Source organism: Eptesicus fuscus, chromosome 1, assembly GCF_027574615.1.
Source record: "Eptesicus fuscus isolate TK198812 chromosome 1, DD_ASM_mEF_20220401, whole genome shotgun sequence".
In the NCBI taxonomy this organism is placed as follows: domain Eukaryota; kingdom Metazoa; phylum Chordata; class Mammalia; order Chiroptera; family Vespertilionidae; genus Eptesicus; species Eptesicus fuscus.
In genome coordinates, this window is record NC_072473.1 from 12,363,562 (window position 1) to 12,386,627 (window position 23,066).

Here is a 23,066-nt window from a genome sequence, read left to right on the forward strand (position 1 = left end):
ATACAGGACTTTTACAAAAAGTTATCTGCTTGGGAAGCAAGAAAATGCTGTCGGGAGTCTCATTATCAGTTGATTCCTGTTTCCTCTATCACATTCCAAATCCCATGAAAATTGGGTTAACTTAGAATTATATGACATGGATGACATGGGGGAAAGTATATCTCCTTTAACTAGAAAAGATGTGCTATTTCAGTAAAGTTTAGAAATAATACATTGTTCTAAAAATAAGATTTCTGACTTGGAAGACATATGGTGAATCTTCCTGAAGTTGTGGAGAGAGGAGGAGTTGTCATGAAATGTGCTCTATTAGAATTGCCAGGGGGACAGACTGTAATTTCCTACTAACAAATGTCCCTTTTTAAAAAATATGTTTGTACTGATTTCAGAGAGAGAGGAACAGAGAGAGAAACATTGATGTGAGAAAGAAACACCGATCTGCTGCCCCCTGCACATCTCCCACTGGGGATCAAGTCCACAATCCGGGTATGTGCCCTGACAGGGACTCAAACCAGCGACCTTCGGGTACATGGGACAAAACTCAACCAACTGAGCCATACCAGCCAGAGCACAAATGTCCCTTTTAAAATGTGGATGTCCCTATATTTTCTTATTACAAACACACTTCTTTTGCTTTTTCCCCTGTGAATATGTAAAAGGCTTCTTTTTAAATTATCAGAATTTGTTTCTATTTACTTAATAGAACTTAAAATGTATATTGTTTGCCCATTGCATATAAAATTGGAACTAACACAAAGCATCCTGGAAAAGAGATCATTCTACCCTTGGGGGGTAGAGGGTGACTGATTTGGGAAAAGCTCCAGGGAGGAAATTACATTTTAGTAGGGTGTCCATGGGTGACAAGGGTACTTGAAGAGATAACAAGAGAAACAAGGCTTTGTTTTCTGATGTAGCTAAAACAAAGTTTTTAAGGAATGGCTAGAAAAAGAGAGGTAAATCTAGGTTGGGGTCAGCCTAATGAGTATGAAGTAGTATCTCATTGTGGTTCCATTTGCATTCACTTAATGATTAGTGAGGGTGAACATTTTTTCATGTATTTTTAACCATTTGCATATGTTCTTGGGATAAATGTATATTCAAGTCCTTTGCCCATTTTTTTATATGAAGTGTCAAATTCAATGTCATGGATATTGTTGCTAGTGTTTTATTCTAAAAGTTTTATAGTTTTAGGTCTTACATCTACATCATATAAGGTAAGGGTCCAAGTACGTTTTCTAGCATGTAAATTTCTGGTTATTGTTAGGGTTTTGTTAGAAAACAAAAACTTGTAGCTTCCTATTTCACCACTTTGCTACTTTGCTGACATCCTTCTGGACTCCATGGTTTCTGATGAGAAAATGACTATCATTTATTTTCCTCTAAAGGGAAGGTGATGTTTTTGTCTGGCTGCTTTTGAGATTTTTTTTTTCCTTTGGCTTTAGTTTTCAGAAATTTGACCATGACATATCTTGATATGGATTCATTTCTTTCTATTATTTGAAGTTCATTCAGCTTCTTAAATCTATTGGTTTGTGTCTTTTGCCACATCTGGGAAGTTTTTAGCCATTTTTTTCTTTGAGTCCTTTTTCAGTCCTGCCTTCTCTGTCTTCTCCTACAGGACTTCATGACATGAATGTCAGATCTTTTCTTTTGGTGTCACGGGTCCCTAAATTTCTGTTCTTTTTTTAAAAGTCTATCTCCTCTTTGTTGTTTCGATTTGGTCATTTCTATTATTCTAACAGTTCATTGTTTCTTTCCTCTGTCCCTTCTTTCTGCTATTTTCCTCTATATTCAGTTTTTATTTAAGTTATTGTATTTTTGTTTATCTTTTATTTAATTTATTAAGGCTTATCTTGTGTCCTAGTATGTGGTCTATCTTAGAGAATGTTCCATATGTATTTCAAAAAAATGTATATTCTGCTGCTTTTGGATGAAATGTTCTGTAAATATCAATTAAATCCATCCATTCTAGTGTGTCATTTAAGGTCACTGTTGCCTTATTGATTTTTTTTTTGTCTGAAAGATCTATCCATTGTTGTCAATGGGGTGTTAAAATCCCCAAATATGACTGTATTACTGTCAATGTTTCCCTTAATGTCCACCAAGATTTAATTTATATAATGGTAGGTGCTCCTATGTTGGGTACATATATGTTTATAAGGGTTATATCTGGTTGCTGGATTGATTTGTTTAGTATTATATACTGTCCTTTGACTCTTCTTGTGGCCTTTGTTTTGAAGTCTATTGTGTCTGATATAATATTGCTACCCCAGCTTTTTATTTGTTTCCACTTGCAGGGAATATTTTTCCCACCCTTTTATTTTTAGTCTGTGTGTATCTTTTGTTCTGAGGTGGATCTCTTGTAAACAGCATATACATGGGTCATGTTTTCTTATCCATTAAGCTTCCCTATGTCTTTTGATTGAAGCATTTAATCTTTTCATATTCAAAGTTATTATTGATAGCTACTTACTTATTGCCGTATTATTCTTTATAATATCTATGTTCCTCTCTCTATATATTCCTTTTTTAACTTAAATTCTCCATTGTTGAAAGTATTACATATGTCTCCTTTTCCCCAATTGACCTCTCCCTCCCCACGCCTGCCCTCCAGCACAGGCCCTCACCCCCCTACTGTCTTTGTCCATTGGTTATGCTTATATGCATGTATACAAGTCCTTTGGTTGATCACTTATATCTCTTCCCACCCTCCCATGCGTTCCCTGTGAGGTTTGATGGTCTGTTTGATGCTTCTATGTCTCTGGATCTATTTTTGTTCATCAGTTTATGTTGTTCATTATATTCCACAAATGAGTGAGACAATATATATTTATTTTCTTCTTAGAGAAGGCCCCTTAATATTTCTTGCAATACTGGTTTAGTGGTAATGAACTCCTTTAGCTTTTTTTTTTCGGTCTGGGAAGCTCTTTATTTCACCTTCAATTCTATATAATAAAAGGGTAATATGCAAATTGACCTTCATGGCAGAATGATCAGGAATGACCAGTCGCTATGACATGCACTGACCAGGTGGCAGACGCTCAATGCAGGAGCTGCCCCCTGGTGGTCAATGCACTCCCACAGGGGAAGCTCCACTCAGCCACAAGCTGGGCTGATGGCCACAAGCACAGTGGCGGGAGCCTCTCCTGCCTCCTTGGCAGCGCTAAGGGTGTCCGACTGTGGCTTAGGCCCACTCCCTGCAGGGCTCCCAGGCTGCCAGAGGATGTCTGACTGCCAGCTTAGGCCCGATCCCCCAGGGAGCAGGCCTAAGCCAGCAAGTGGACATCCCCCAAGGGGTTCTGGACTGCGAGTGGGTGCAGGCCAGGCTGAGGGACCCCCTCCCCCAGAGTGCACAAATTTTTGTGCACCAGGCCTCTCATTTTAAATGATAAGACTTGCTGATTGGTTAGTCTTGGTTGTGGGTGCCTGCTTTTCATCACTTTGAATATTTTATGCCAATCCCTTCTGGCCTGAAGTATTTCTGTTGAGAAATCATCTGCCAGCCTTATTGGAGGTCCCTTATAGGTAACTATCTTTCTCTTGCTGTTTTTAAGATTCTTTCTCTTTAACCTTAGCCATTTTAATTATGATGTGTCTTGGTGTGAATTTCTTCGGGTTCATCTAGATAGAGACTGTCTGTGCTTCCTGAACTTGTGTGACTTTTTCCTTCAACTGGTTAGGGAAGTTTTCAGCCATTATTTCTTCAAACAGGTTCTCAATACCTTGCTCACTCTCTTCTCCTTCTGCTACCCCAATGATGTGGATATTGTTATTCCTGATGTTGTCCCACAGGTTCCTTAGACTTTCTTCATTTTTTAATTATATTTTCTTTTTGTTGCTCTCCTTGGGTGCTTACTGTTTCCTTGTCCTCTAAATCGCCGATTCAATCCTTTCCTTCATCTAACCTACTGTTGATTCATTCTAATTCATTCATTCATTTCAGATATTATATTCTTCATTCCTGACTGATTCTTTTTATGGTTTCTATGTCCTTTCAATGTTTACTAGCTGTTTAAATTCTCACTGAGATCGTCCATTCCTCCCCTAAGGTTCTTGATCATCCTTATAACCATTATTTTAAATTCTGCATCTGTTATCGTGGTTGCTACCATTCCATTTAATTCTTTTTCTGGGCATTTTCTTGTTCTTTTATTTGGTGCATATTTCTTTGTCTCCCAATTTTATCTGCCTTTTTTTGTGTGTGTTTAAATCTGTGTATTAGGTATATATGCTGTGATTCCCAAGCTTGTTATGATGGCTTTCTGATGTAGGTACCTTGTGGGTCTCAGTGGCACAATCTTCTAGATTACCTGACCTGGGTGATCCAGAAATGTTTCTTGTATGAATTATGTGTTCCCTCCTGCTGTAGTTGAGTCTTAAATGCTGTTGGCCTGTTCATGGGTGGAGTTAACCCTCAGGTTGGCTGACTAGGACAGACTTCATTCATTGTGTAAGTTGCTGTTCAGGGGCTGCCCCCAAGGCAGAGTTGTGCCCACCAAGTTTTGGTGTCTGCTGGAGTCCTCCTTTGGCTGAGCCATTGGTGTGGCTAGTTTGGTCGAGCTCTGGTGAGGTTTGAAACCCACCACTGTTTATGTTGGTTCTGGGCCCACTTGGACAGGGTTCTGATGCAGGTCAATGTCAGATATTGTGTGTAAGTGATCTCAGACTACCTGTCTGGAACCACTGCACTATTCATTGAGTATGGCTATGTCTACTGGACCTGGGGGTGTGTGGGAGGGGCCAAATATGTACAAGGGTCAGCTTCCTGCAGCTCTGAGCTGTGGGCAGGTCAATAAAAGGTTCTCTGAGGTCAGCATCTACCTGTTAGCTACTCCACCACCCCCTGAAGTTGCCTGGACTTCCTCCAGAGCCTTTAAAAAAATAACCGTAGAGTGGGTCCAAGCTGGCCATTCTCCAATGCCCCTCTACACAGCACAAATTCAGTAGGCCAGGGTGACTGTGTCAGGAGGCCAGGGCTAGTGATGCCTACTTGGGGCCAGCATGGTCAGGTACTCAATGGGGAGAATGTGTCCCACATTGAAGAGCCATACCACTCAGTCTCTGCTACAGTCTAAAACTCTAGCTCCCCTGGAAGGAGTGAACCATTGATGCAGCCAGTAGTCCCCACTGCAGAAGCAAGCTCAGCAGGGTGGGGCCACTATGACTTTGTAAAACATATCAAGTCAGTTTTCTGTTGGGGAGTGGCACTGTTGAGCCTGTGGGAGGGAAGAAAGCTCTACACCTCTCCTTAGCCCACTTGAATCCTGGACTGAAGCCTCTTCTGGGAGATGTGCTCCAAAGATCCTAGCTCTGAGCGGCATTTCTTTTCCCCCTAAGAATCTGAGCTCAGCAGGACTGGCCACTTGGACTTGGGAAATTAGAACAAAACAGTCTCTAGTTGGGGTTGGTGCTGGCCAAGTCCACAGGTGGTGGTCGGGGGGGAAGACTGGCCCTCATTTCAAAGCCTCACAGTTCAATGTCTCACTGAGGTTCTGACTATAGTTCTTCCAGAGAATGAGTGCACCAAAGGTCCCTGTTGAGTACAGCCAACAGTCCTTTCTGCCAGACTCAAGCTTGGCAGGGTGATGTCACTAGTATTTGGAGGACCAGGTTAGTGCATTCCCCAGGCTGGTACTGTAAGTATAGGAGTGCCCAACCCTGGGAAGATGGCATTTGAGGGTAGTGTGGGCTATTGACTCAGGACCTGGACCTCAATAGCTGACCCTTCAGATCTTTCTTGGGGCCACACCACCCAGGTCTTCTCTTTATGACTCCCATATACCCTGAGTCGCCTTCCCTCTACCAGAGTCCTGGCTGACTGCCTAAGAGCAAGCTCCTGTGTGTTTGTCATTTAGGAGAGTACCTGGGATTCTAGCAGATTCCCTCCTCTTACCAGCAGACAGAGTTCCCACTGATTTTCACTGCCAGATACTACACTTCCTGGCCCTGGTGCTCTGGGTTGGGGGTCCTGGCATGGGTTTCAGACCCCCATGCTCTTCAGGGGGCACTTTTGCAGTCAACATATCCCTCTGGCTTCTCAGCCACCACATGTGGGTGCTGGGGCCAGCTCTCCACATCTCTGTCCTTTTTACCAATCTCTCTTATGACATATTGTATAAATCCTTAGATGTAATACTCCTGCTCAGCTGTCCTTAAGTTGGTCAGTCAGGTTGACTGCTCTATAATTAAGCTGTAAATCTGGTTTGGCGCCAGAAAGAGGTGAGTGGAGCTTCCATCTACTCTGCAGCCATCTTGAAAACCATGTTTCTTCTTTATGTCTTCTATTTCTTTACTGAGACTTTTGTTTTCCCTTGTTTCAAGTGGTTTTGTAATTGTTCATTGAAGCATTTTTATGATGGCTGCTTTAAGATCTTTGTCAGATATTCTAACACTTCTTTCACCTTGTTGTTGGTATCTATTGATTGTCTTTTTTCAATCAGTTTGAGATCTTCCCAGTTCTTAGTTTAATTAAAATTCAATTGAAATCTGGACATTTTAAGTATTATATTATGAACCTCTGGATCTTTTGTAAACCTTCTCTTTTAGTTGTGACACCACTCCCAGAGGAAATGGGGGTGCTGCCTTCTTTCAGCCACATGTCGTACAAGTCCAGGTTCTCTACTTGGCCTTCATTGACACCTGAAGGTAGGGCTTCACATTATTGCTGGGTTATAGTCAGAGTTTTGATTTTCCTACAGGCTTCCACTAATATCTCTCAAATGGGAGGGTTAGGAGTGTTTTATTACTTAACCTCATCATTTGGTCTCTGCTGACAGCATGGGGTGGGAGATGTTCTCATCACAGTTAGGCAGTGATCAAACTCTTTACTCTCCATAAGGACACCTCTGACACCACTCCAGAGGGGAAAGAGATATTCCATTACTGTTGGGTGAAGATAGCAATCCAGGCTCCACTGCCTCTGGAAAGGGGGAGGGCATTACTGCATAGCAAGGATAAAAAATCCAAGTTCCCCCTTGGCCTACTCTGATATCACCATGGCAGAGATATTGGAGTGCCTTGCTATAGCCTGGCAAAGGTAAAAGTCTAGGCTCTCTACTTTGCCTTTTTAGGCATAGGTGGGGGTTGGGCCCATAATTTTCTCTGTAGTGTTTGGAAGAATTAAAGTGGTTAATTTCCTCAATGTTCTCTGCTTTGCTAGGTTGCCCCATTCCTGGTCACTTAGCTAGACAGACCAGGATTTTCTTGGAACTATTCTGTCTGCGTCCTTGGCATTTCCAGATTACTGGCTTCTTCAGCTCAGTCCATGATACATGAGGCAAAAAAATAAAAAGCCTGGAGAACTCATGATCATGTCATCCTTTGGGTCTGAGTTCCCTTACTGGTCTGCTTTCTTCTTTCTGCCTTTCAAAGTCTTCTTATGTTTGTTTTAGGTATAATGCTTGGGGGTTGTAGCTGTATTTAGTGGAGTTGATCTTTTGGAAGTTCCTCTCCTTAATTTATAACTATAAGTCAAATCATGATTTAACCCGCTTACAAGTCTTAATGGCTTTTCACTGCATACCAAGCTAGATGCTGCATGGACTTACAAGATCCGTTTTCTTTAGCTCCAGCCTATTTTTCTAGCCTCTTTCATGCTCTTATCCATTCACTGTGTTTCAGCCATGCTGATTTCCTTTCTGTTCCTCAGTTACCTCACATTATTTATTACCCCAGAGACTTCACATATGCTTTAAGTTCTCTCTCTATTTCTAATCTTTTCATGCCTGTAGTCTTCTTATATCTCAAGACTGTGCCTAAAAGTCACCTAGAAATTGTCTCTTATCACATTAAGAAGTTTCTTTGTTCCCTCACCCCAATTGTTTTCTATCACTACACTTTGTACATGTATACCAGTCCTCCATATATACACATATCCTATATAATAAAAGCCTAATATACTAAGTGTCCGACCGTTTGTTCGATTATTCGACCAGTCACTATGACATACACTGACCACCAAGGGGCAGACGCTCTGACCGGTAGGTTACTCCCACAGTCCCTCCCCAGCACTGTTTGGCCCCAAATGGGACTGGGCAAGACAGGCCCTAGAGCCCTCCCGCGGTCCCCCCCAGCCCCAGATCATGCACTGATGGGGTCTGTCGGCCTGGCCTGCACCCTCTCGCAATTTGGGACCCCTCGGGGGATGTCAGAGAGTTGGTTTCAGCCCAATTCCTGCAGGCCAGGCCAAGGAATCGCACCAGTGCACAAATCTCTGTACTGGGCCTCTAGTACACACACACACACACACACACACACACACACATTTGTTGTTAGTTACTAGTATCTGTGTGCATATATGTGTGTGTGTATGCACATTATTATATTGCATATTTCCCAACATATTATAAGCTCCATAGGGTGAGGGGCCATACCCATTATATTAACTAGTTTATCCATGATTCCCAGTACACAGTAACCATTTAATAAATGCCTACTGAGTGAAAGGAGACAAAACATTATATAATGTACAAATTACATTGCCACCTTAGAATCTAGAAAGATTATAGACAGATGCTTACTTATTTGGTATGCATTCATATTTTCATATTGTGAAATGCACACAAAATACTTTTGTATGTCTCTGTCATTGTGCTTGCTACATTATGTGAAAAACATCTAGTTGTATGCTTTGTTTTGTGTATAGGAGTTGAGGATAGCATCCAGTGTTTTACTCATTTTTGTATCTATAGTGCTTAGCATAAGACCTATACAAAGCAGATGCTCATGTTGAAAAATCAGTAAATGATAGCTTGCATTGTGCTGCAAAGTATTTGAAATAGTCCCTAAGAGACACTAAACAACCAAGATATTTTTTTTACTTAAATCACGAAAATAAGTTTCATTTCAAAATCAAGAAAATGTAAAGCATTGGAAAACTTACATGCTTCTCTCTCTTCTTGATACAGTTCCTGGTCAGTGGGAATAACTGATTGTTCCACTTGGTATGGGCATCCTAGTCCTAGAAGTAAATAAGACTCATTTTAGAAAACAGACAAAAATCTATGGAGAAAGCAATCTTCCTCTCCCACTATCTTTATTCCTCTGTAGGCAATTATTAGCCAGAGATTAAACAATTTATCTCCTACCTTAAGTGCTCTTACATTTATAATTTTTTATCTATAGAGATGTACTAGTTAACTTATAAACAGAATCTTTGACCTTATCTAGCACCAATTTTGCCAGTTCATATTTGCCACGACCAAGTAATACTGGTAAGTGTTCACATGAAAATGAAACTAACATCTTAATATAAGGGAAACCCCTAAAATCTAGGTGTTCTGTAAATAAATAATGTTAAAGCTCAGAAGACATAGTTTAGTTTTTATCCTGTAACATTAACAGAGGGTTGTTGTTTTTATTATTAATTATGGGGTTATCTTAGGGAGCCCCTCTATATAGTCTTTCCCCAGCTGTTAGGTACTCCTCTGCACATACACTGAGTGGCCAGATTATTATGATCTCTGAATGCATAATAATCTGGCCACTCAGTGTGTATCCTATATAATAAAAGGCTAATATGCAAATTGTCTCCTCGACAACGAGTTAGACCAGCAGGCAGGCCGGCCAACCGCCCATGTCCCCTCCCCCTGGCCAGGCTGGCCGGACCCCACCCATGCACAAATTCATGCACCAGGCCTCTAATATATATATATATATACACACTGAGTGGCCAGATTATTATGCGTTCAGAGATCATAATAATCTGGCCACTCAGTGTAGTCCTGAACACATCTATCATTGCACTTAAGGCACTGTCCTATTAAATTAACTGTGAATGTTTCTGTTTCCCCTACCAGTCTATGAGCATTCTGGTCACCTCTATAGCAACAACATCAAACTAATTTTTCTGATCAAAGGATACAACTTGGGTCAGCTCATTGGTAGTATTCAAAATACATTTGTTGAATAATAAGTTTATATGTTCTTCATTAATAGCTTCTAAGTGCACCAGAAAATTTCCTGATGGGCTAGGGCTTAATGTGTTAAGAAAACTAGGTTTTCTAATCTAGATGGGCTCTGGGATTTTTATTAGACTGATTAATATAGCAGAGAATACCTGGAAAGAGCCCTTAAAAACCATATTGGGATAACCTCAACTTGATCCAATTTTTTTTTTACCCAGAAATGATTGCTGTGAATCTTGGTCTGGAAAGGACATGACTTGATTTAATACAGTTTAAGTTAGAGGCAGAACAGCAACGAAAGGATTATATTAATTGAATTATACTCTCTGAGTGCTTTTCCCTGATAATCTAAAAATGAGGTTTGGCCCAGAATAGCACACTGAAGGCCCATTTACTAGTATAGTTAAAGGTCTCTTCCTACTTGCTTCTCTAACTACTGGTGGCATAGAAAGATTGCTATCTGGTCATTGGTTACATCAAAGGTTTTGGTTCTTTATTCATTTTTTAACTCATTACTATTAGTTGAATTACACTGCAAGGTAATAAAAACATTTTTCCAGAAATTTTGCTAAGCTTTCTCTGAAGCAAGTTTTACATATTGTTCTTGAGAATAACTTGTGTTTTATCACTACTAGTCTTATCAGAATTGCCTAACTAAGGTTTCTGAACAAGGTATACAACTTGTCTACCATAGAACACCTGCTTTTAAAATTATAGGACAAGAGACAGGTGAAGGCCTGGGGTGGAGGGCTGGGGAGATGGGTGAGGGGAGCAAAGGGGGGAAATGGGGGACTTGCATAATACTCTCAACAATAAAATAAAATTTTAAATATTATAGGAATGATCTGAGCAAAACTAAGTAGAAAAAAGAGGGGCTCTGTTTTAGGACACTGACTACCCTCATAGCTATTCTCTCTGTGTTGTCATTTGTCACTAATCATTCAAACATGAAAGATAAAAGAGAAAAAAATAAGTTATGGTAAAATATTACTCATTTTTAAAAGCAAGAAAATTAAAAATTAAACAGACAGCTATAGCAAAACAACAACAAAACACTATAAAGCAAACTGGGAAAATCACCAGAACTCTGCAAGACATTTTGTCTAAATGTTATATAATTTTTTAAAAAACACATTAAAATATATCTTTCATTGCAAGCCTGAGGTCTCATGCAGAGCAAGCTTCTTAGCATAAGAAATGGGAAATGAAAATTGAGGTCCCTATAAAATAAACTATGTCGAAAAATGTGAAGGTTAAAGACATTCACTTTGTAGCTCCGTAAGAAACATTCATATTATGCACTCCTGTCTTTGGCCCCAAAGAGACATAAGCGTGAAAGTCCTTCCAATGGAAGGCTCCTCCCTATATGACCCAATCCCTAAGAGTCAGGTCCATTGAACACCTAGATTCCAGTCAGAGGACCTTTGTAAATTCCATGTCAGAAGTACTTAAACTTATATATACACTATAAAATCTTAATCGGAAATACTTTAGTCAAGAGACTTTAATTTTATATTGAAATCTAGAGGGAGAATAAAAAGACAAAACTGTAACAATTGAATTAAAAATGATTTAAAGTGATTTATTTTGATAAGGTTGCAAACACCTCACAAGTTATATGTCTCCAATTAATTTAATTAATGTAACATTTCGCCTCTGCTTGCTTCCAAAAACAACCCAAGTCAGCTTCCAAAGAATCATTTGCCTTTTATATCTAGACTGTTGAAGTATGTGTGACATCATGTCATTTAGTATGTTATGTTTTTATATGTATTGTATGACAACATATCTTTTCCCCTAATCTTTGAAATTGTATTGTGCATTAAGAGAAGGCAAAACTAAGCTGCTGAAGTTTGCATCTAATCACACTATACTACACTTACAAAAATGGGCCAAAATTAAGCTGCCAAAGTTTGTACATAATCACATTAAATTATAGTTACAACAATGGGGCAATATGTTAACATTTTTGATAATAGGCAAAATAATATCAACGCTAGTTTATATGAAAAACTGTGGAAAGAAAAATGCAGAAAAGATTTAGCTGAGTCATTTGGAGTTAAGAGTAAAAGTGTGAAGGCAATGATGATTTAATGCTTTCATATTTCTTCTCCCCAAATCAAGAATATTAGAGTGAAAATCCAGTTATATTCTGAACAAATTAAGTAAAATAATTAATACCAAGTATATTGTCAAAACAAAAGACGATTTTTTAAATGTTTTTTTAAGGGAAACTTCAAGGAGAAGGGCTTAGGATAAATACCTAAGGCCTTGGTGACTCCACAGCCATATTTTGACTATAAATCTTAGAACTTTTTATAGTTATCTCAGATGACTAGACTAAATAAATTCCTTGGAACATAAATAGGAGAACATGTACAACTTAATTCTGATGTAGGGTGTTCTTCAAAATCCTCTTTACATGTCTTTTCCCCATCTCTTTTATTTTTACTACATCCTGTTCTTTGGCATTTGTTTTGATTGATATTCTATTCATTATGCAAACATCTCTCTTTAAACTTGCTTGCAATATGATGAATAGTCTGGTTGCTTGTCATGCAAGCCCAGTCAGGATATGCAATTGGATGTTTCAGCCAAATTTGTTCACTTCCTACATTGCTGGTTAGGTACTGGTCATGAATACTCATAGCAACCATCGGACTCCTTTGTAGCTAACTTTATGTTAACATTCAATGGGCCTTTCCCTTCCAAAGTACTGTTCTTTTTGTGACACTGATACAACCCTTCTTACTAGTTTTAAAAGTTCATATTCTGGAATCGCCTTAACTTAGTATTACAATCATGTGTCATGACCCCAGCAAATTTATTTAATCTCTTTAAGCCTTATTCATTAACTTATTCAATATTTATTGAACTATGTGTAATGGACTCTGGGGATAGGAACTGAATGTGATAGCCAAGGTTTTCTCATCTGTAAAATGTGGCTAATGAACTGTTTTGAGGGTGTGTGTAAATTACTTAGTACAGTGCTCAATTAATGTTCATTATTATTTTGATAAAATTACTTTTAACATCTATAACTGTAACCTCTAATGATTCCCAACGCATTCATTCCATTATGTTTCTGGACATAAAACTACTCTATAAATTACTAATGCTGGAAATGATCTTTTCTAGAAATATTGGTGCAATGTGTGAGACTCAGGCACTCCAAAATACCTTTCATACTTGGTTAGCCAAGAGATCATTGCAAATCACAACCATAATCTAGATTATGAATGGTGCTATGCCTGTATCCTCTGCGCATAGACTTGTCTAGATAATCTTCTAAGTTTCTTTCCAAAATTTCCCATATGCTTTAAAGTTTGGGTTATTAGAAAAATAAACATGTCTACAGACAGACCATCTTAAGTTTTACTTGGTTTGTATCACTAGCTTGAAAATATCAAAATACTGTGGTTTCAGTACTTTGTGTGGGGGGGAGGTGGGGGGATGTCAACTCATGTCAGTTGAGAAATGTGGCAGTTATGCTGCATCTCATGCAATTGAACTAGAGAAGATGGATTACTGCAGGAACTGGCAAATCCTGTTGACATTATTGAAATGGTTATGGGAATAAAATGAGTTTTTGTTTATTGAACAGAGCTATTTAAGGATGACAAAGAGAAAATATCAATGCGGTGGTAGAGAGTTTGCATCTATACTTTCTAAGATTAATTATTTGTGGTTTCAAGTGAAGCTTCATTAGGCTGTCTTTTACTCGGGGCTGTATAGCAAGTGAAGTACCTAAGTTTTGAAGAATCACGTTGTTTACAATTTGTCACTCATTTTAAATCCGTGTCCCCTCCTTCCGTTCTTATATTGGAATAGCTGAAAACAAAAGGACATCCTCTAAAACAGATTCTGGGCGCTCTCCGCGTTCGTTCGGGGAGTTGGAGGAAACCCAACACAGAGCCCTTCAAAAGGCACGTGGGACCGACCTGTCTCAGTATCACCTGGACCTCACTGGCAGGTCCCGGCCCGGCACCGGCTCTCCTGCCTCCCCATCGCTGCTTTTCTGGCGGGCGGAGCCCGGTTCCCGCCCGCGGCATTCCACGCCTCCGTCTCCAAATGCGTGCGCGGGGCTCGGGAACCACCTCGGGAGCCCACTCCGCAGCGGGGAGGATGGGAGCGAGGAAAGCCCGGGCTCCAGCTGTAACCGGGCACGCTGCGGTGTCCCCCACCCCTCGGCGGCGGCGGGGCAGCGGGTACCTCCTCAGCAGCCTCAGCAACTGGTGGGCGGCCGTCCCGCCGCCGTCGCGTCCGCTCCGAGGCCCTTGGGGGCCGTGCTCCCGCCCCGGGCACCTAAGTCACTGACCCGGGGCTCAGGCTCGCGCCGCCACCGCCTCCTCCGCCACCGCCGCGCACGCGCTCCTCGCGCGCGCTTCTGTCCCGGGGCGGCTGGCGGGGCGGGAACACGAGGCTGGCTGGCGGCGCCCCGCACCTGCCTGACGGAGAGGCGGACCCCGGGCTCCGGGCTCGTGCAGGCGCGCGCGCACGCGCACGCGCCACCAGCGCGCCTGGCGTCGGCCCCGGGGGCGGGACCGCGCGGCCGCGAGCGGGCGGGGGGCTCGTGGCGCGCGCGCCCCGCACCCGAGGGCTGCGGAGAGATATTTCGGGTGGCAGGAGGCCCCTCGTCATTTCCGCCGTGCAGTTGGTCGTGCTGGGGCTTCACTCCCGCGCGCGCGAGGCGAGCGGGCAAGTTGGCTGCGGGCGTGCGGCGACGGCGGCGGCAGCGGCGGCGGCGGCGGCTCCTTCCCGTAGCGTCGCTACCCTCGGCGGTGCAAAAGCCATGAACTGAAGCCCCGGAGGGACGAACCCCCGAAGGGAGTGGCGGAGCCGCCGCCGCCTCGGCAGGGACCGAGAGGCGCAGTGGTCGCGGCGCGTTCCCCTCCTGCTCGCGGCTCCCACCGCTGCTGCCCGCCTCGCGCTGAGAGACATTGCAGCCTCCTCGAGACTTCGACACAAAAGCCGCTTTCTCCGAGCTGCCCGCCGCGAGGCAGCGGCCAGCGAGGCACCCCACCTGAAGGCGGCTCAGACAGCTGAGTTGGTTTTGTGTCGGAGCTCCGCACCCCACGCGGAACCGACCCCGTGCTCATGGCCCTGATCATGGAACCGGTGAGCAAATGGTCTCCGAGTCAAGTAGTGGACTGGATGAAAGGTAATGACCGCTGTGCGGAGGGCGAGGCAGCCCTAGGGTGCGGGGTCCAAGGCGCGCGGGAGGGAAGGGACGGCCGAGCCCGCCCTCGGGGCTACCGCAGACTGATCTGGGTGTGCGGAGGGGCGGCGGGGGTCCGCCGGAGCCGGTAGGGGCTCGGGATCCCGCTCTCCTATTGTCTCCAGCCGGTTGCTCCCCAGCTGGAGAGGGACGCGGGGAGCGCGGGAGGATAGGGGGTTGGAAGCCCTGCTGCGGAATCCCGGCGCAATATCGGCGCATCTTGCCCGCTTTCCGACCCCCCTGGACGTCCCCAAACCGGGAGGACGTGGCGACCCCCGGTCTTTTCCCCCAGGGAGGAGCCCCCAAGGGACCTGCTTGGCTGGTCGCCCCTGCAGGAGCCCCTTTGTTCCCGGGAAACCTGATGCCCTCTCGGTAGCCGCCCCTGCCAGGTGCCTTTCCCAGCGCCAACTCTCCGGGCAACTTTTAAGCCCACATAACGGGGTCAGGACGCAGCCGCCCCAGTTTGGATCAGGAAGCAGCCCCTCTCCCCCAGGTTGGGCTGAGGATGCTCATGGGATGCTCTACTTTTGGAGAGGAAAACAGGCTTCCCCTGGGACAGCATCCGTGCTCGTGTCTGTGGGCTCCCTCCAGCGCATCACCCCGCATCCTTTGCCTCCTCCTCTTCTGGCCCGTTGAGGCTTTGGACCTCAGGGCTTTTTCTTGGGGGCTGGACGCCAGGTGAGAGGTAATGCGCATTCAAATTCCTCCTCATTTCTTCCATCTTGAAGGCTCTCCCCCCTCTTTTCCCTGGGAATTTCTAAGTGCCATACTTATACATATTCGCCCTCCTAGTCGCAATTGTGGGCTTTTCTCTAGTCCCTGGGCTTTCCTGCCTCACTATCTCCCTCTGTTGTCTGAGTTAAGGGGCCTGTAGAGGACCCCCACCTCCTCACGACTAAAGCTCTCCACCCCCCCTCACCCCCCCCATCCCCGTGCCTTAAGATTCCTAAGGTTTTGGGAATGCTGACAGGGAATGAATGGAACTGAATAAATGACTACTGGCCACACTTGGGAGATGTTACAGCTTTGCTTGTGGTTTTCCCAGGCACAGACTCAAGGTAGATTAGTCGGGGACCAAAGGCTTAGCATTTGTGAAAAATGTGCCTGCTGTAATGAGAGAGCCCTTCTTAGGGCTTGCTTAGCAGGCAGACTTTGCAAGATCCAGGTACTTTAGAATGAAAGGTGGGGTGATTGGAAATGATTGAGAATGCTAGGGAGAAGCAATTTTTTTCTCTCTCTTTTCCCGAACCTTTTCAGCTTCTTGCTTATTCTTGTGGATTTTCCTTTATCCATTTGCTTTCCTTCTAGTCCCTTATATGCCCATGTATTCCTTGTTTACTTCATTTTTCTTTTCTAACATATAGAAAGTGCTTCGTAACTGCAAAGCACAGTGCAATGGGAGTGTATTTCATTCAATTGAATTCATGATTTATCGACTGCCCCCCTGTATGCGGTGCATTGTGCTAAGGTGTCGTGACATGGGTGCCATGACTAAGACAACGTCCTGCAGTGGCTCATCTTTTCTGTTTCTTCTTCTCTTTTCATATTTGCTATTTAAATTCTGCTTTCTGAGATTCCCACCAGCCTCCCCCCCCCACCATTGTCAGATACCGACAAACATCTGTCTTCTCTGTATCTCAGTCATGGAAGAAAGAGCAGGGTATATTCAAGAAGCAGGCATGATTCATTTAAGCCCTTTCTTTGAATTTTGCCTAAAAGGTGGCTTTAGTTTGAGTCTGTTACTAAAATTCTCAAAGCAAAGCTGTCTTGGCTCCATGGGAGTCAGATTACCTTCCAGACCACCTCTCACAAATTCCCATGATGCTTGAACTGAGTGCTGCATACTCCATCTTCTTCACCTCCCACCCTCCCAGTACAGTCTTGCAGTTTCCCCTGTCTCTACAGTTCAGGTCCACTGAAACAAGTAGAACATATGATGAACACATTCTGACACACATTAGTTTCCCAGTACACTAGTCCTTTCAAAATCTCTCCAGCCTAAACTGCAGCTTCTTTGAAGTTAGCCTAACATTGTTAGCTGCCGTTTAAATGACTGTTATCTTCAAGTTGAATTAATTTGCATACCTGTTGGTGACATTTTTTTTGAGCTATTTGAAAAGATTAGTGAGGTTGCCAAGATGGAATTTGTGTATCCCTGTACACATTAGACTGGAAGAGACTAACTGATGTCATCTGTATTTTTCAAGTCCAAACTGCTTACTGATGAAATTTCTATAAATTTTACAGAAATGTGATTTGAGATATCAGAAAATGAGATTTATTAGTTGGATGAAACGAACATTTCCTCCACTTATAACTTACACTGTTATCTAATAAATTTTCCCCTTTTTACACTTTTCCCAAAATAATTTACAAAACACATTTAGAACTACTTTTCACCCTTTCCTCAGATGCAATAATGTTTAAAAGTCAACTAATTTAGGCTGTAGCTTGGGAATGGCTAAACTTCATTTCATGTTGTGTAACATGTAGTGTTATTAAGGCAGTACCAAAGAATGAACAGGACTTTAGAACAGCTGAAACATTGTGGAAGTTAAGCATGCTCCTAATGTGATGGGTTTCATCATCCTTAATATTTAAAGCATATAGCATATGCGTTCAACTAGTTCCAATCCTAAATAGTTACAACTCGATATAGTAAGGTACATGATTTATGCTCTTTCTAGCGTAGTTTTCTCTTTAGTAAATAGAAAAGAAACCATTAAGCACATAAGAATAGGAGGGCCATACATTTATACTTCCAGACAATTTATATAAGTGGTCTAGAAACTCAGTAAGCAGAGAGGGAAAATGAAAGCGGGGACGTGGGGGAGAAACAGGCTGACAAGATTATTAAGCTGTGGTAGCATGTATTCAAGATTATTTACAAAGGACCAGTTATACATTGCAATTCATTTTGATCTGTTACTTTTTATTAAAGTATATTTAAGGGAGACAAAAATATTACATTTATGTATTAATTATTGGTAAAGATATAAGGCACCACGTGCATTTTTGCTCATCCTGAATTCCACTATTTGTAAAATATAATACAGAATTTTCTGTTCACAATGAAAATTTGATGTGACACAGTGTCAGTGTTAGTTCCAGTAAATATATGAACTCTTCATGAGTCAGTAAAATAAGCAGTTATAATCCAGATTATCTTGATGCTACTTCAGGCTATTTGAAAATATGGTATAGACCTTAAAAATGAATTTTACAAAAATATTTTTGAGAAAATCAAAATCACTTAGCATTTGAAACTAATTTTTTTTCCATTAGAAATTGCATTCAGTCCTCTTGTGGGTTTGATAAAAATTTAAAACGTAAACCTTTTTATAGTAAATAAAAGCAAAGCAGTTATTAGAAAAAGCTATAGGTAGAAAAGTAGGCCAATAACTTTCTAATTTTTGCTCAGTCTGTTACTCTAAAATCATTTCTATATGTTCACTTGCATGGCCTGGAAATGCCTCATAATCTGCAGTTATTTGAGTCTCCATTTTTGTCCTCTGAATGATAGTAAAATCCTCTGAACACTTTAGTGCTCCTATTATTGATGTTATGATTAATTTTCCTTGTCCGTGTCACACCCAGTAATTCCAGTTTTTTTCTCACACCTTTTCAAACATTAAAACTCTTTCAAAATATCCACTTGACTAAGATAAAGTTATTTTCTAGAACCAGCTCGTTTCATGAAATTTTCCCAATGATCTTAATCCTTTTTTGGATCTAATAAAATGCGATTTTTTTTTTTTCAGAGTCAACCAACATGCCCTGCTTTACTACTCGTTTCTTATGGTCTCTGTAACTTCGCTCCATCCATTCTTGTATTATTGTGATTCCTAAAATAATCTGAATTTTAAAGATAGCCTCTTCTCAAAGCATCCCACAATTAACTGCTCTACTTTTTCCTGTTTACTATAAACCATTTTCTGTAAGAAGCATTCACTGACTTCCAATTTCTGTCCCGATGACTCAGCCATCTTGAGGATAGAAAATGAAATACAAAAAAGAAAGAAGAAAGAAAGAAAATGAAATACATTATTTTAGGTATAAAAAGCAAAGATAAAACCAACATTTGCATACAACCCTACAAAAGAGGAAAATGCAGCTATGAAATAAGGTCAATTTAGTATAAATCTTAAATTCTGTAAAGGAGATTGTATCTGATAAGATGAAGTTTTGACAGATACAATGCTTTTCAGTATTTTCCCCCTCATAGGATCCAGAGATGAGGTTGACATATATATTAATTGGATGAATGAAAATGTCAAAATTTTGAATTAAACATTCTTGAGAGAGAGATCAGAAATAATTCTGACAAGAACTTGAGGAAAAAATATGATCAAATTGGTCATATCACTTCCTTTTAGAAAAATTAGTTTTATTCTGATTTGCAATGTGACTAGACAGTCACCAACAATCACCTACTTTGGATTTGACATTTTTGGAATGAGAATTCTTGTCATTTTATACAAAAACAAAATTTACCTTTTCAATATATAAAGTTTAGTTCACAAGAAACATCATTTTATTTATAGTGTCATTAATGTCTGCTCTTTAAGTTAACACTCATGATTAATGCAGATTAGGAAAAAAGTATATGTATATGTATATGTATATGTATATGTATATGTATATGTATATGTATATGTATATGTATTCTGGTCCTTATATATAATGACCTCACTACTTCTTTATGGAAATACTTTAATGGATTGTTTTAAATAAATTATTCCCTGCTTTGGGGGAAATTAGTCTCTGTAAGGGATGGCAGTGACTTTGACAAACCTACGACAAGACAGAGACGGGTACCAAATATGATCAAATATTTAGGTAAATTTTAAGGTTTCATATGTATACATTCGCCAGTGAAAAGTGAAGATGATGATTTAGTAAAGGAAGGATCCGTAGGGAAGGTGGTATTTTAGCAACTGCTTAAGCAATTTAATTAAGGCATATTCTAAGAAGTGTGTATTCTAAATGTTGAGGCACAGCAAGAGACTAGAATTGTGATGGGGTGATTAACCACAGGGAGGGGTTGTGTCTACTGTTTGTTGGATGGAAGGAGAAAGGTGGGCAGTAGAAGGAAAGTGAGGGAGGAGCAATGAGTAGGTGGCACAAAAGTACGAGAACAAATCTGCATTTTACAAAAACAATAAAAATCTCATCATGTCCTGACTTTAAATAAATACCACATTATAAAACTTTGCCTGCCAAAAATAAGCCCACAAAGAATGTGTATTGAATTGGTACAGCTGTTTCAAATCTGTTTCTCAGGGGTAATTTGGAAATAATGTTTAAGTGAGTTTTTTGAAGATTAATTACATCACTAACATTATGTTGTTGGATATTTAGAATTTTACTGACCCAAATTCTTACATGAAGAATGAATATAGGCTTTTAAATATTAATGCTGTTCTTAAACCAATGATAAGTTATAATTTTCATTTACAGCACAGTGACCTCAGATTAGGACTTAATTTGTTCTTAATGACATTTTTAGCTTTCTACGAGACTTCCCTATAGCACCTCACACACAAGGCTTATTGTGAAAGATGAAGGATTAGCTTCTGTAAAGAGTACTGGAAGGATGGATCATCTGGACTAATTTATAAGGGGAAGGGGTAAGGGAGGGTAAGTAATTTGAAAAACCATAATCTAAAGCTTTTTTGTTTTATGATTTTTGTCATGGTTTAGTGTCTGGCTAAAGAACAGCAAATGTAGTGTTCAATTATGGAATCCTGGTATTGAAGAACATTCAGTGAGTGAATTCACATTATCCATATATACAGTAGGCCTGTGCTCCTTAAAAATAGTGCATTTCTATGATTGCAGAAGCCAAAACATGGAAAGAAGCCGGAGTTGATTTTTGCTAAGTATTCTAAAAACATTTTTATATTGAATCTAACAGAGGTATTATATTTATGTTGTAGAAAGTAAAACTGGCATGATTTAAAAGATGAAACTAGAGGCTTAACAGGAATTTTAGGCTTGCAGCAGGCTGATTGAAGCTGCACTTCCTAGACCTCCCAAGGTTATGAGTCCCTTCAGGATTATGGACATATCAGTGGAAAAGTTTGAGAAGTGGTGATTGGGTTTAGAAAAGATAAAATTAATGTACTTTGCTTCCTCTGTTTCTCCTATTGCAAGTGACAAAATATATTTTCAGCCAAGGTCATGATAAACATAGTGTTTTACTTTTGTTTGTTTGTTCAACCTGTAGTCCGGATGAACTTCTTGGGAATGATTCTCATCTGATCCTGTTCTTACACTTCTCGTCCTCATTAGCTTAAAAAATTGAATGGCTTCTCACTGTTTTTAGAATAAAGATCAAAGTCCTTGAAATGGCTGATAAAACTCTTGAAGGTTTGGCTATTGCCTGTAAAGTAGGCTACACCAGCCTTCTTTCTGTTTGCCCAGCACTAGGCCTTTTTGCACTTAATATATTTTCTCTTACCTTTCTTTGTTCTTTACCCAGTTAAATCTGACTCATCCTTCAGATCTCAATCCTCGCTGCCCGCCGCCCCCCCCCCCCGCCACTGCCTCAGAAAAGCCTTCCCACTTCTCTAAGTCACATCAAATCCTCAGTTATATGCTCTCCTGGTGCCATGTATATCTTTATCCTGTTTGCCAGTTTTATTTTTACATTAGTATGTGTTGTTATTTGATGAAGGCAGGGACCACATGTTTTTTGCATAACAAGGCAAAAGAAAGTATATGATGAAAAGTAGGCACTCAAGAAATATTTTTTGAGTGAAGGAATAAATAAATTTGTCCACAGATTTCTTGTCTGTCAGCAAATCTGCTTTCCTAAATGACAATGCATGTAAAATCCCTTATAATTCTCTAATGGATACTTCAGTGCCAAGTCATATATTGTGTGCCAGGATACACTGAAAGTAGGGTTGCTTTATCCATATTTCATAGTTGTGTAACACTACTAGCCAACTCAGTTATCTAAATCATGGTTTAGATTAATTTTGTTAAGAAATATTAATAATTTCAATGAATTCATAACACTTGTATTTATGCTATAAATATTATTTGCTGCTATCATTTAATAGTCCAACACAATAGGCAAACATTATTTAAAAATTAAAACATATCCCTTTTCTTAAGCATTTGTTTTCTTTCAGACAAATTTTCTAATTGTTTCTTCATTTTGGTGTTTTTAAAAGAACTCTAAGAACATCTATGCATAACCCATAGACACATACAACAGTGAGGTGATGGCGTGAGGGGAGGGGGGGGGCTGGGTGGAGGTGGGCAAAGGAGGGGGGATTGAGACATCTGTAAAGTGTCAACAATAAAACTAAAATTTAAAAATTTAGCCGAAACCGGTTTGGCTCAGTGGATAGAGCGTCGGCCTGCGGACTGAAGGGTCCCAGGTTCGATTCCAGTCAAGGGCATGTACCTTGGTTGCGGGCACATCCCTGGTGGGGGGTGTGCAGGAGGCAGCTGGTCGATGTTTCTCTCTCATCAATGTTTCTAGCTCTCTATCCCTCTCCTTTCCTCTCTGTAAGAAAATCAATAAAAATATATTTAAAAACAAAATAAAAATAAATAAATAAAAATTTAAATAATTGCCTGGCCTGCGTGTCTCAGTGCTTGAGGGTCAACCTATGGACCAGGAGGTCATGGTTTGATTCCTGGCCAGGGCACATGCCCAGGTTGCAGGTTCGACCTGGGGTGTGCAGGAGGCAGCCAATCAATGATTCTCTCTCATCATTGATGTTGCTATCTTTCTCTCCCTCTCCCTTCCTTTCTGAAATCAATAAAAATAATATTTTTAAAAGTTTTTAAAAATCAATGATGCTAAATAACCCCAAAAAAGGAAAATACCTAAAAAAATAAGTAACTATATACTATATTTTGAAATGCAGGGTAGATTGAAATTGATAAAATGCCTAAAGTTTTCCTTCTATAAAAGTTTAAAAAAA

General features: G+C 40.8%; 1 protein-coding gene across 4 annotated transcripts in view; it reads left to right on the forward strand.

Annotated features, from left to right (window-relative positions):
- The first annotated feature begins 14,865 nt into the window (after positions 1 to 14,865).
- Positions 14,866 to 23,066, forward strand: part of CNKSR2 (connector enhancer of kinase suppressor of Ras 2) — a 245,805-nt gene continuing 237,604 nt past the window's right edge. For all 4 annotated transcript variants that reach the window (XM_008154569.3, XM_008154570.3, XM_028129718.2 and 1 more), the window contains exon 1: positions 14,866 to 15,063. In XM_008154569.3, the coding sequence (XP_008152791.1) occupies positions 15,000 to 15,063 (64 nt within the window). In that variant the 5' untranslated portion in view covers positions 14,866 to 14,999. The remainder of the gene's footprint in view (positions 15,064 to 23,066) is intronic.